The sequence below is a fragment of the Trichoderma camerunense genome (assembly GCF_050948025.1).
Source record: "Trichoderma camerunense strain CBS 138272 chromosome Unknown V8C40scaffold_7, whole genome shotgun sequence".
NCBI lineage: Eukaryota > Fungi > Ascomycota > Sordariomycetes > Hypocreales > Hypocreaceae > Trichoderma > Trichoderma camerunense.
The window spans coordinates 1,119,136-1,131,290 of NW_028145363.1; the positions used below are offsets into that span (position 1 = coordinate 1,119,136).

Genomic DNA, 12,155 nt, shown 5'->3' on the forward strand with positions numbered 1-12,155 from the left:
CTCTTTCGTCGCATGATTCATCATCTGCTGCGCGCAGCCCACCAGCCGGTTCAGAGTCTCGCGCAGCCCACCAGCCGGTTCAGAGTCTCGACGCGGCCTCCGTTTTCGCCCATCACGAACGGAGAAAGTCGCCATAGGGAGTTTCGCGAAGAGTGTCCACCAGATTCCGACGAGAAACAGCAGAAATAAGCGCTCCAATTGTCGTCAAAGTCGGAGCTACCTACTAACAACCCAAAAGTCTACTGATACAGCTTCCTTAAAAGCTACAGCTCATAATTTACTCATTCCTATTCTCGTCAACCCGCTTCACATCTAGGCCGAGATATAGATAGGACATAGTAACTCATTATTTAATTCCAGCTCCTCACGGCCTTACCATTCTCATCAGTTATCACCAAGCATACGTCGAAATTAGCAGATCCTGGATTAGCCAGACTCTCTTTTATTTTAAGACGGTGAAAGCTATAGTAGATAAACTTACCGACATTCCTCTTGAAACTCGCTCAATATAGACAGAGAACAACATATCTATCGGATAAAAATGGCCATCTTATTAATTAGACGGGTTTTGCCCGCGGGAGGGAGACAATTCTTTTTGTAACCACAGGATCGCACATATCAAAATAGAATTTTAAAGTAAAGCTAGGCCATAGCAGAAATCCATTTGCAACTAGGCTTAAATATATATCTGCATCTGCTAGACTAAAGCATCTAGTCTATATTAATACTCTGCTTAATAATTATATTTCTACTAATTATTACACCTAGTCACCTATAATAAAGATATCCTAATTTATTAATACTTTTCTGCAAATCTTTTTCTATATATCTATTAACGTATCCAAATTTCTTATCCTTCTCCTCCTGCTGTTTATTTCTATACTCAAGACATTTTAATATATCACCACTTTCCTATTAATCCTCACCTATAGAGTTTATATCTGCCAATTCGTCATCGCCTTCCTACTACTTCTACCATATAGAACTATTACTATTCCCAATTTATTACCACTTTCCTATTAATCCTCACCTATAGAGTTTACATCTGCCAATTCGTCATCACCTTCCTGCTGCTTCTGCCATATAAAGCTATTACTATTCCTAATTTATTACCACTTTCCTAGAAATCCTTATCTTTTATACTTTATAGGGGTTTCTCATTTCTTAAAGCAAGACTACTAAGACTTTTAGCAAAAGCAACCTATTCCTTCTATTTCAAGTATGTAAAGTTAACATATAGTAAATTATCTATTAACTTTTTATTCTTTTCTTTTTTTTTATTTAAACAGAGTTAAACAAGTATATATATATATACATATATACATATACGTATATATATATTAATAATAGCTTTTTTTCTAGTCCTTGATCCTATTTTTTTGACGAGCACTTGCCGTCGTGCTCCTACTCCTCCTCCCTCCTAACCTCCTTAGAAGCAGGCTTGCCAGTCCCCCTTCTTTAATACTGAAGTATACTTTGAAGAGGTTAAGGAGGAGTTTAGTAAGTATAGTACAGAGGGCACCAGCTTTGGAGAGGTTCTTTTATTGCTTTTTGATTATAAGGAGATAATTTAGGATAAAATAATCTTATTTATAAGTAGTACTGCGTATAAGGTACCTATTAGTTACTATAAGAAGACTAAAGTACCTGCAGACTGTTAAATATCCTAGGATTATACTATAAATATTAAGTAAAATAAGTTTATAATTAATATTTAAGCTACCAGCCTTAAGGATAATCTAGTCCCAGAATTATCTAAACTATCTGGGCTACGGGATACCCTATTATACTATCTTTAGCACTACCTAATATATAAAATCACACGGCGATTTTATAGGTAAATACTAAATCTATTAAATAATTATCTAAAAGTCTAGTGTAATAAAATACTAGATTATACTAATATTTAGACCTAGGATATATATCTAATATAAATTAATTATAATCTAAAAAGTAATAGGCCATAGTATTAGAAAATATTTAGTAATACTACTAAGAAAATTTTGGAAATATATAAGCGTTTTACATTAAAAGTAGTAAAGTCGTCTACTTTTATAATTTACCTTAGAAAGTAAAACTTTATACTTCTTAAAAAGGAACTTTAAAAAGCCAAAAGGTTATATCTTAAGGAATATAAGATAAAAATACTACTATTAATATACCAGAGATAAGTGTTTTACCTAGTGGCTCAGGATTATAGCAGGATAATTAAAAATATTATATTTTTTAGCTACTATAGGATATATTTTATCTACCTAGTTAAAGTAACTAAGGAAATACTGTTTTTATACAACCTGATCTAGAACGGAGTTTGCAAATAGAGCTATATCCCAGTCGCAAAGTATCACTACTTTTCGAATTTTAGTAAAGAGGTCTATAGGCTTAGTCCCTTAAATATTACCATCAAATATCTAGTTATTAAGCAGTAAACGGGGACTATTACTCTACATAAGAAGGTAATTGCTATATTATAGTTATACCTTAAGAAGAAGGGGCTTCTGGATATAATCTGCGGATTAGACAAGACGCAGAGCATTATTTAAACAGTCTATATATATATAAGTAGTAAGGGATTATAAACTATAAGTAACCTAGGCTAGAAGAAGACCAAGGGGAAAGAAAGAATAGCTAAAATCTTACAGACTAAGAGTAACCTACTCTATAAGGAGACCAAGGGTAAAGAAGCGGCGGCTAAATAATCACAGACTAAGAGTAACCCGCTCTATAAGGAGACCAAGGGGAAAGAAAAGGTGGCTAAACTATTATAGACTATAAATAACCCGCTTTATAAGGAGACCAAGGGTAAAGAAGCGGCGGCCAAACGATCACAGACCATAAGTGACCCGCTTTATAAGGAGACCAAGGGGAAAGAAGCAGCGGCCAAACGATCACAGACTAAGAGTGACCCGCTTTACAAGGAGACCAAGGGGAAAGAAGCAGCGGCCAAATAATCACAGAAAACAGCAGCCAAACGAGCTAAGACTTAGAGCCGGTTTTATAATAACGCAGAGGTCCAGGTGTTTCTAAAAACACCAAGGAATAAGTTAGACTGCCGTAAACGTTAGAAGTAGATGAATATTTAGCTGCTAGGGAATAATATAGATACTACAGAAGTAATTATTACGGTAAGGAATGAAGTAATAAAAAGGTATTCTGTGAAAGAAGGTGGGATAATGTTTATTATACCTGGTGTAAAAAGACTAAATACTGTAGATAAAGCTGCCCTAATAGTAAAGGCGAAGGAGTAGTAGGAAGCGCAGTAGTAAGAATTAGGAGAGTAAGTGCTAAGCTATTAATAATAAACGGCTGATTTATTAACTAGGAAGAAACTGGGAGATTTATTTACCAGGAAGAAACTAGTTGATTTATTGGCCAGGAAGAAACTAGCTGATTCGTTTGCCAGGAAGAAACTGGCTGATTTATTAGCCAGGAAGAAACTGGCTGATTTATTGGCCAGGAAGAAACTAGCTGATTTATTAACCAGGAAGAGGCTAGTTGATCTTTTTATTATTTTCTCAGCTTACTGAGGAGGCGAAAAAGAGATCTTCCACCTTTTTATTAACGAAACTAACTCTCTAGGGAATAAATAGTGTTTTTTTTTTTACTAAGCTAGTAAATATAACTAATCTTTTTATTACTTTCTTAGCTTACTAGGGAAGTAAAGAAGAGAATCCCTATCCCCTTTAAAGAAACTAACTATTTAAGGAATAAATAATATAGGTTTTACTAAGCTAAGGAACTTAGATATAAGTACGCTTATGTTATTCTAAGCTGCTGGAGTCTTACGCCTATACAGAGTATATTAGTAAAACGGATGGTAAAACGTCGCTAAGGAAAGTTTAATATTAAGCTTTCGACGGTAATTATTAAGAACCCTAAACGCAAGACTTAAAGTAAGTATAAGGTATTATGTATAAATAGACAGCAGGGATAATAAACTAGTGGAAATTAAAGCTAGTTTAAGTAAGTAATATTAAATATACTATAAACAGACTATATAAAAAATAAAGAAAACAGTTAAATTAAAAGTACTAATACCCTAAAGGAAAGTAAAATAAGACAAAGATATACGTTGGCCAGAAGATAAGGATATAGTAGTTTACTACTGTCAGTTATATGTAATATTAGTAGATTATAGACTAATAATCTTTTCCTTACGTCTATTACATTTTTTCTTCTCCTTCTTACTTTTTTAATTACTTACTTTAGTTATTTATTGTATCTTTTATATAGTCGCTATATAATATATCTAACGTAAATATAAAATAGAAAAGGACATATGGTAAAGCGCAGGACGAAAGCCCAATATATATAGTAGAAATTTAAGTATTTAAAAAGGATTTAGTAAAATATAAGTAAACGATACCCTAATAATATATATTTAAAATTACTAACTTCTCCCTAAATCTATAGATAGAATAGTGATCGCATAGATAAGAGGTAGTACTAAAGCTACATAAGTAAATAAGGCAGATAAAGTAGATATTAGGGACTAGAGTGGCGGCCTAACAGCAATTAAACCTCAATAAGCACAGGTGGACTCAGGTAGCAGCCGTGGGTAAAGCTAGACGAAATTATCTCACTAGACAGTACTTGGCGCCAGTAATTTAGTTTACCTTAGAGGGTATTACTACTTAGGTTACCCAACAGGCTTAAAGACTATAAGCCGGCGGGTCTTATCTTTACAAAAAGCGCCAGCTTGATAAGGCTCAACTACCCACCGCTTCTACTATATATTCCTAAGTGTACATCGGTAGGTAAGGTCAATAACCGAACCCAAAGGCTATTAATTTACAATTCCTTATGTACTTAAGTATCCTAGATTTAAAGTTACTTACCGAATATAATACAGCTAAGCCTTTAATTAAGCTAATAGCATTACCCTACTACTTAATATTTTCTATTTCTAAGCATATATATAAACCTTTAGGCTTTAGCCTTTTATAAATAATAAAGAACTAGATAAAGCTTTTTATAGCTAGCCTAAATAATAGAAATAGTTTCTCTTAAACCTACAGTACTTTACCCTTAAGCTACTTTACCCCTTTTTTAAAGCTAATTATATAATTAAAAACAGTAATAGATTAATTCTGGTTATATATTACTATAGTTAGTAATATAGTTTTATTATAGATTACCTATTACCTCTGCCCCCCTACGCCAGCCGTCAAGCCGCCTACTATAGCAATAAAGTTTCCTATAAATTAAGTAGATTATACAGCGCCTATTGGCCTTTATATATACTAGTTAATTATAATAATAAGGTAGCTATAGTTAACATCTATAATAACCAGTAATCGCTTTTTACTATAGATTATCTCTTAGGGCTAGATTAATCTTTAGGGCTATATACTAAAGCCAATATTTATTAATCTTTTATATCTTCTGTATTAATTACTACTGTCTTTTTTTACTATAGGAGAGAGTATACCTTTATTTAGTTATTAAATATTTAGATCTTTTACTTAAATTAAAATCTTAATAGAGTTTAAGAAAGCGTGGCTTATACTTAAAGGCTAAGTAGCCTATTATATAAGGCCTGCTAGTAATTACTTACAACCTATTACTAGCTGAAAAACAGGTGTATTTTATAATTAATAGATAGGAGAAGGAAAATAAAAGACGGAAAGTAGTAAAGGTAGGATTTATAATTGGCCAGGAGGGGTTCTGGGATCTTGGGCTTTATTTAATATTCCTAAGGTAAGTAATAGAGCTATTACCTTATTCTTAAGTACGTAAGTAAGTAAAATAGAAACAGGGATTATAAAATTAATACTTATATATAAATTAATTAAGATAACTATTTATGCAGAATAGCTATAGTAGCTATATATAAGTATTTTCTAACTTTATATTCCTTATTTTTCTACTATTTGCTTAACTGAGTAACTTATTGTGACTGTAGTATCCTCAGTAATATCTGTGGCCCTTCTCCAGAAGCCGGGCATAGGCTAGAGGCGAAAGAAGTATTTAGAGGGTAGTATAGATCCGGACTGTAGTATATGTTGGTGTTGACGTTGTAACTTCTAAGTACCTAGGGTATAATTAGTAATATTTAAGGAGGTTAGGACATTAGGACTATATTGTCCTTAGTAATATCTGTCGCCCTTCCCTAAAGGTTAGCGGGTACTTGCGGGCAAAGAAGTTATGGTAGTAAGGTGATATAGAAATACCTAGTGCAATATATTTCTGATAGTAACTACAAATAAGATGATTAGCTATAAGCGGCATAGAGACAACATATTACTGGGAAATAACCTATTCTTATTTATTAATCGTCTAACTTACTTATAGTACCCAAAATAACTAATCTTTAGTTCCTTCTACCTCCCGGAAGCAGTTCACTAGTTAAGCCCGCGCTAATATAGTAGAGGAGTTTATATTTATAGCCGCTATTATAAGCTTTTTATCATTACACTACAGTAGTAAACGGCTTAACTATATTCCTATTGACGCCTAAATTAGGCACCGCAATATTCAACTAACACAGGCTCTATTTAAACAACCACCAGTATTACAGTCTTATAGCCAGTTTACTCATTAGAATTAGGTTAGTATTATTTCAGCCAGCTAACTCCCTTCCCCTTATAAGCGTGGGTCTTAATTTATTAAATAGATTGATTTTTACGTATCTAGATATTTATAATAGACTAAGATTAAAGCTGTAGTCTATACTTAGTTTATACCCTAAACCAGTATAAAAGCCTATACTAAAGTTACTGACTAAGTAATAAAAGCTATCAACCTAGTATTCCACTAGCTATAGTTAAGGGGGAGTATAGAGTATAACTAACTAGGATCTATCTTCTTTAGTATTATAACGATTATGATTCTCCGAGGGTATTTTTTTTATTTCTAGAGTAGTTGCCTCTAGAGTTAGCTAAGCTGTGGTATTAGTGACTAAGGAGGGTAAATTATAGTATTTTTATTTACTACTTTTAGCTAAAGACCGGGATAAGTAGTATTATCTAATTTACAAAGGAGGCTGATTATTTACTATATTTACCTATTTCTACTAAGTGTACTAAGGTAAGTCTAAGTAAGCTTATTCTATTAGGGCGCGCTAGCTTAGGCCAATTATCCTGTAGCTAAGCTTTCCGTTGTTTTATTTAGCGGCCAGTGGCTGTAGCGTTACTCATATAGAACAGTTAGGAATTGAAGTGAACTAGAGTCGAGCTTTAAAAGCACCAAGTAATAGTGTATTAAGGCATACTAATAGGCCTACTGGCTTTCCCCTTTGGGAATTAAGTAGTACACTAACTTTAATTAGGTACTTACACTACTAGGTACCTGTTAATCTAAGTACTTGGAGGGATTTCTGTACTTATAAAGAAGCACTTTATACTAGTAATTAGTACCGGCTGGGTATAAGTAGAGAGATAACTACTACTAGTACCTAGTACCCTTTGTAAGCGCCGTTATTAAGCGCCGGCGAGAATGGCTAGCTACTAGAGTACTCTAGATATTCGTTGCCAAAAGCTGAGGGGCAGTACTCCGTCCGTTAAGCAACTATTGTGCTCTGCAGGGGCTGCATTCCGGTACGCCCTACCAAGCATACTAAGTCAGGCAGATGAGAGCCCTCAGTCAACGAGGTGACCCTGATTGAGGACGATTCTAGCGACGATCCCCGTATACTATTTACACATTAGCCTTATCGTACTGTTAAATAACTGAGATTTGCGAGAGTCTGAAGATGTCGTGCCCTGTCCTTCGCAAGTCGGCCTCGGACATAGAGCCCAGGCAAAAACATCGTCATTATGATCTCCACGCAAGCCCCGTCGGGTTCGCACCTGTCCGTACACTACAGCCCCGCCCCACTCATCTACTAGATCACCAGTAAGATTCACAATCGGACCCACAGCGACATATCCCTAGGTAGGTACATATACTCTAATTCTCAGCCAATTACCTCATATTCGGACACTGTCTAGTACCTAAGCAGTAACGCTCTCTACTAGGCTGTTTCCTCTATCGCTTTATATCTTATATGACGTAATGCAAAGAGCTCTTAGGGCAAGTGTTCTTACTATATAGTTAAAGGGGTAGTCTAATACGGAAATTATATAATAAGTAGGGTAGGTCTTGCCTGGTCTTCTACCCTTTTCAGTAAATCTAGAGTAGGCTAGTTTCTTAATTGAGAGCTCCTTAGTTAGTTATAGACTGTTCCTGACCCAGGTGGGAATCCCTTATACCTTATTAACTAGAGAAAAGCTCCTTACTGAAGACAGAAATATCATTAAAGGAGCAAGAGGTAAGTAAGTGTTTAAAAAGCATATAGAAAAAGGAGGGGGCGGTATAAGGAAAAGAGGGCTGTAGTAGGTACTAAGAGGAGAGGGTGAAAAGGGAAGATGAATCTTTATATACACCGATGGTTCTTAGTTTTATTATATTGCCCGTATTTGGCATATATAAGTCAAAAGCCTTAAGTTGAATACCTATCGTACTTACATATTACTACCTCTCTAATCCATTCTATCATTTCTTAAAGCAATACTAAATACCCATGATACCAAGTTACTTTATTCCATCCTCTGTAGCTGCAGTTGCCTACATCCTATATAATAACAACAGTTTTTAATATACTCCTTAGCATTAAGCAAGCTCTTGCTTTATTATATGACATAAATAGACTATACTTGCCTCCTATTATCTCAATTACCTTATAGTACTTGAAACCAAGGTAGGCAATTACTATACTAACTTTTACATACTCCTGCCCCTTTTTGCTACACCTATTATATAATTTTTATAAACAATATTATTTTCTTTATCTCTTCCTCCTCCTTTTTTTTTTTTCTTTTTTTTTTTTTTAATCTATAAGCTCCCCTTCTAGCATTAGGTAAGTAAATAAAGCTACTTTTTACTTTATTTTATTCTAATGCTAATATATTTTAGTATTAGAAAGCCTTACTATTATAAACCTAGTACTATTACTTTCCGTAAGATTTATTAATATAAGTAAGTAAATCTATTATTACCCTCTCTTCTATTTTATTTTAATACTGATATATTTTAGCATTAAGAAGCCTTACTATTATAAGCCTGGTACTATCGCTTTCTATAAGATTTATCATTATAAGTGAGTATATGAATCTATTACTACCCTCTTTTTTATTTTATTCTAATACTAATATATGTCAGCGTTAAAAAGCCTTACCGTTATAAGCCTGGTACTATTGCTCTCCGTGAGATTTATTGTTATAAGTGAGTACATGAATCTATTACCACTTTCTCCTCTGCCTTCTGGTCCCTTCTTACTCTCCCCCTATCTATTATTACCTTATTATCCCTTTCTTCTTACTCCCTCACTCTCTCGCTCTCTGCTCTAGTGAACTTAATACCTTACCAACCCACGGCCTTATTGTCCTTTTCATCTCTCACTCTTTTCTTCTTCTCTCACTCTCTCGCTCTCTGCTCCAGTGAACTTGGGGCCTCACCGACCTACGGCCTTGTTGTCTTTTTTATCTCTCACCCTTTTTATCTTCTCTCACTTCTTCGCTCTCTGGTCCAATAAGCTTAGTACCTTACCGGCCTACGACCTTATTATCCTTTTTATCTTCTACTTTTTTCTCCTTTTATACTCTTACTCTCTAGTCTAGTGATCTTAGTACCTCGCAGGCCTACGGTCTTACTGCCCTGCTCCCCCTTTACTTTAGTTACTGCGTTATTATATTAACCTCCTTTTCCTTACCTTTACTCTTACCCTTATACTCTTTTTTTTATTATTTCCCTTCCTCTTTTTTATTTCTTTAATTACTAAGCTAATATATTTAATATATAGTACTATATACTAATATAGAAAGTCGTAAGTCTTATTTAACGCCCCTGTCTTATTATATTAATAATTAATATGTAACTACAGAGACTCTCCTTCTGCAATTGGCCGATGACATGGCCCCACCTTCTGCTCCCGGCCCTACTTCGGAGCCAGTTGCCGTTCCTAAAGAAGAGCCGGCTAACGAGCTTTAACCTAAGGCAGCAACCTCTACCCCGGCTGAGGTGGTCCATGCGCCGGCGTTAGCGCCACCTTTTTCCGCCTACTACTGCTATAAATATAGTAAATAGGGTCACCTGTGTAAGCACTACCCGGAAAAAAAAAAAAGGGGAAAAAGGTTTTTCTGGTTTAGCCTATATTACTACCTTCTACTGCCCCCGCCCCTACTACCTGCGCCAGCAGTAAATAATTTTTCCAGTATAATAATATATAATTATTTTAGGTATTAATTACGCTAGGCTAAGCGTAGTATAATATTACTATTAATAATACTCTGTAGAAGTTTAAGATACCTAAGTACTATATTACCGTTATTAATATATCTGCTCTATTACCTTTATGCTAAAATTACCAGTTAGTGCTAATAAATAATCTATAAACGCTCCCAGCTACTGCGATTTTATTAAGAATATAATCACTAGTACTTCCTAGGCTAATTACGCTATTTTTATTATTACCGCTAGTACTAGTAAGTTTAAGGCTGGTATCTCTAAGGATAACCAGACCCGTAAGTACGCTCTACTTACCTACACTCTGGGTGTTAAGCAGCTTATTATTACTATTAATAAGATAGATACTGCTAACTGGGACGAGGCTCGTTACTATATATATTAATATAATTTTGTGCGCGCCGCCCTGTTTCTTTTCACGTTCAAACTGTGTTATATGATTCATAGCGGCGCTTTATACACCATCGCTTCCATTAGATTATCAGCCGGCGGCCTCAGCCCCTTGATGCGAACTCGAATACTCAAGCGGGCCCATGTACAGCATCGATTAACACATCCAACAGCAGACTTGAGTTTTTTTCCAAACATCAAACATCTGTGTACACAGGCATCGGCGGATTCTCCCACTCACAAACAGCCCAGGTCCAAGCTGCACCAGAGTGATACTTGAAGAACAGCGACATGTCATATCCATAATCAGCAGGCTGAAACAATTCAGGATCAGCACTCTTGGCCTTTTCCATTGCCTTGACAGTCGCAAGAGAGAAAAAGTGTTCTCTACGTGGCCCACGAGGTAGATTACTGCGGACGCGTTAATATAGCTACGAGAGAGAAGGAGAGCGGATCATCTTACAGAGCGTTTCCAAGAATGCCGTGACAGAGACTTGGCTCCTTTCTGAGCAATCCCAGCTCCCAAATGGCTTCTTGGCCCTTGCTTATTGCGGCATCGATTTCATCATGAAGCTCGGGAAAGTGTGGCCGCATAGCACGAAGAGAGAAGATGAAACCAGGGGCTCCATGACACCACTGCATGAGGCTTGGGTGGCGGGTTTCGTCAATCTCCTTGGCGATAGGCCAGTTTCCATCTTTTTGCAAGTTTAGCAAAGCACGAAGCTTGGGGGTAAGTTTTGGCGCAAGAGCAGGAGTGGTGAGAGCTAGCTGCGTAATGATGCCAATATCGCCGTGACCAGCACCAATGTACTTGTGCTTGTGGAAAGTCCACCCCCCTTCATCTTGGTCTAAGCCGTCTGCCAGAATCTTTTGGGAGACCTGAGCGATTGGATCCTCGAGAAGAGCGGCGCTGTCTGGGACGTGGTGGCGTATCAGCCTTAAGAAGTAGAGCGTGCCAGCTCTTCCCTGCCATATTTCCGATTCGAATGGATCTTTTTCTGAATCCGGATAAGGTCCTACAATGGTGGGCACATTGGACAAGAAAGCCTTGACATGATTGATATCTTTGCTGATACAGGCTTTGAGTGCTTCGTATGCCAGCTTCTCACAGCTTATCCCGACTCTGGTGGTGAGTGCAAGCTCTCCACGGTCAGCGTTGAGGTATTGCTCCGCCCAGTACAAGAGGGTGTGGCCTGCAACTTGGACATCAGGGTAGAATGTGGCGAGTCGAAAGAAGAGAAAGGCAATGCTGGTTGGGCCTCGTATGAAGCCACCAAGTTGCGCCGGATCAGGGTAAGCGGGCAGGGGAGGAGTCGTCTTGAGAATGTGCTCCAGGGACGACTTCATTAGCTGCAGAGGGTCGTGATTTAGCGACTGTAGCGGGAGATCATTTGGTATGTACTTGAGCGCCATGGCGACTGCAATCTTGGATCTTGAATCTTTAGATCTGGAGTAACTGTCGAATCCCTCTGGAATGTTGATGGTTGACGATCGAGCTGAGGCGGCTGTTCCTTATTCTTACCCTGGAGATATCAGGTGGA

General features: G+C 36.6%; 1 protein-coding gene across 1 annotated transcript; it reads right to left on the reverse strand.

Annotated features, from left to right (window-relative positions):
• Positions 1 to 10,508: 10,508 nt before the first annotated feature.
• V8C40DRAFT_242985 (lanthionine synthetase C family protein) lies at positions 10,509 to 12,103 on the reverse strand. Its single transcript, XM_083215320.1, has 2 exons — positions 11,078 to 12,103; positions 10,509 to 11,025 (listed from the first exon to the last, which is right to left on the reverse strand). The coding sequence occupies exons 1-2, from the start codon at positions 12,025 to 12,027 to the stop codon at positions 10,812 to 10,814; spliced, it is 1,164 nt and encodes a 387-aa protein (XP_083074309.1). The 5' UTR covers positions 12,028 to 12,103; the 3' UTR covers positions 10,509 to 10,811.
• Between the last annotated feature and the right edge of the window lie 52 nt (positions 12,104 to 12,155).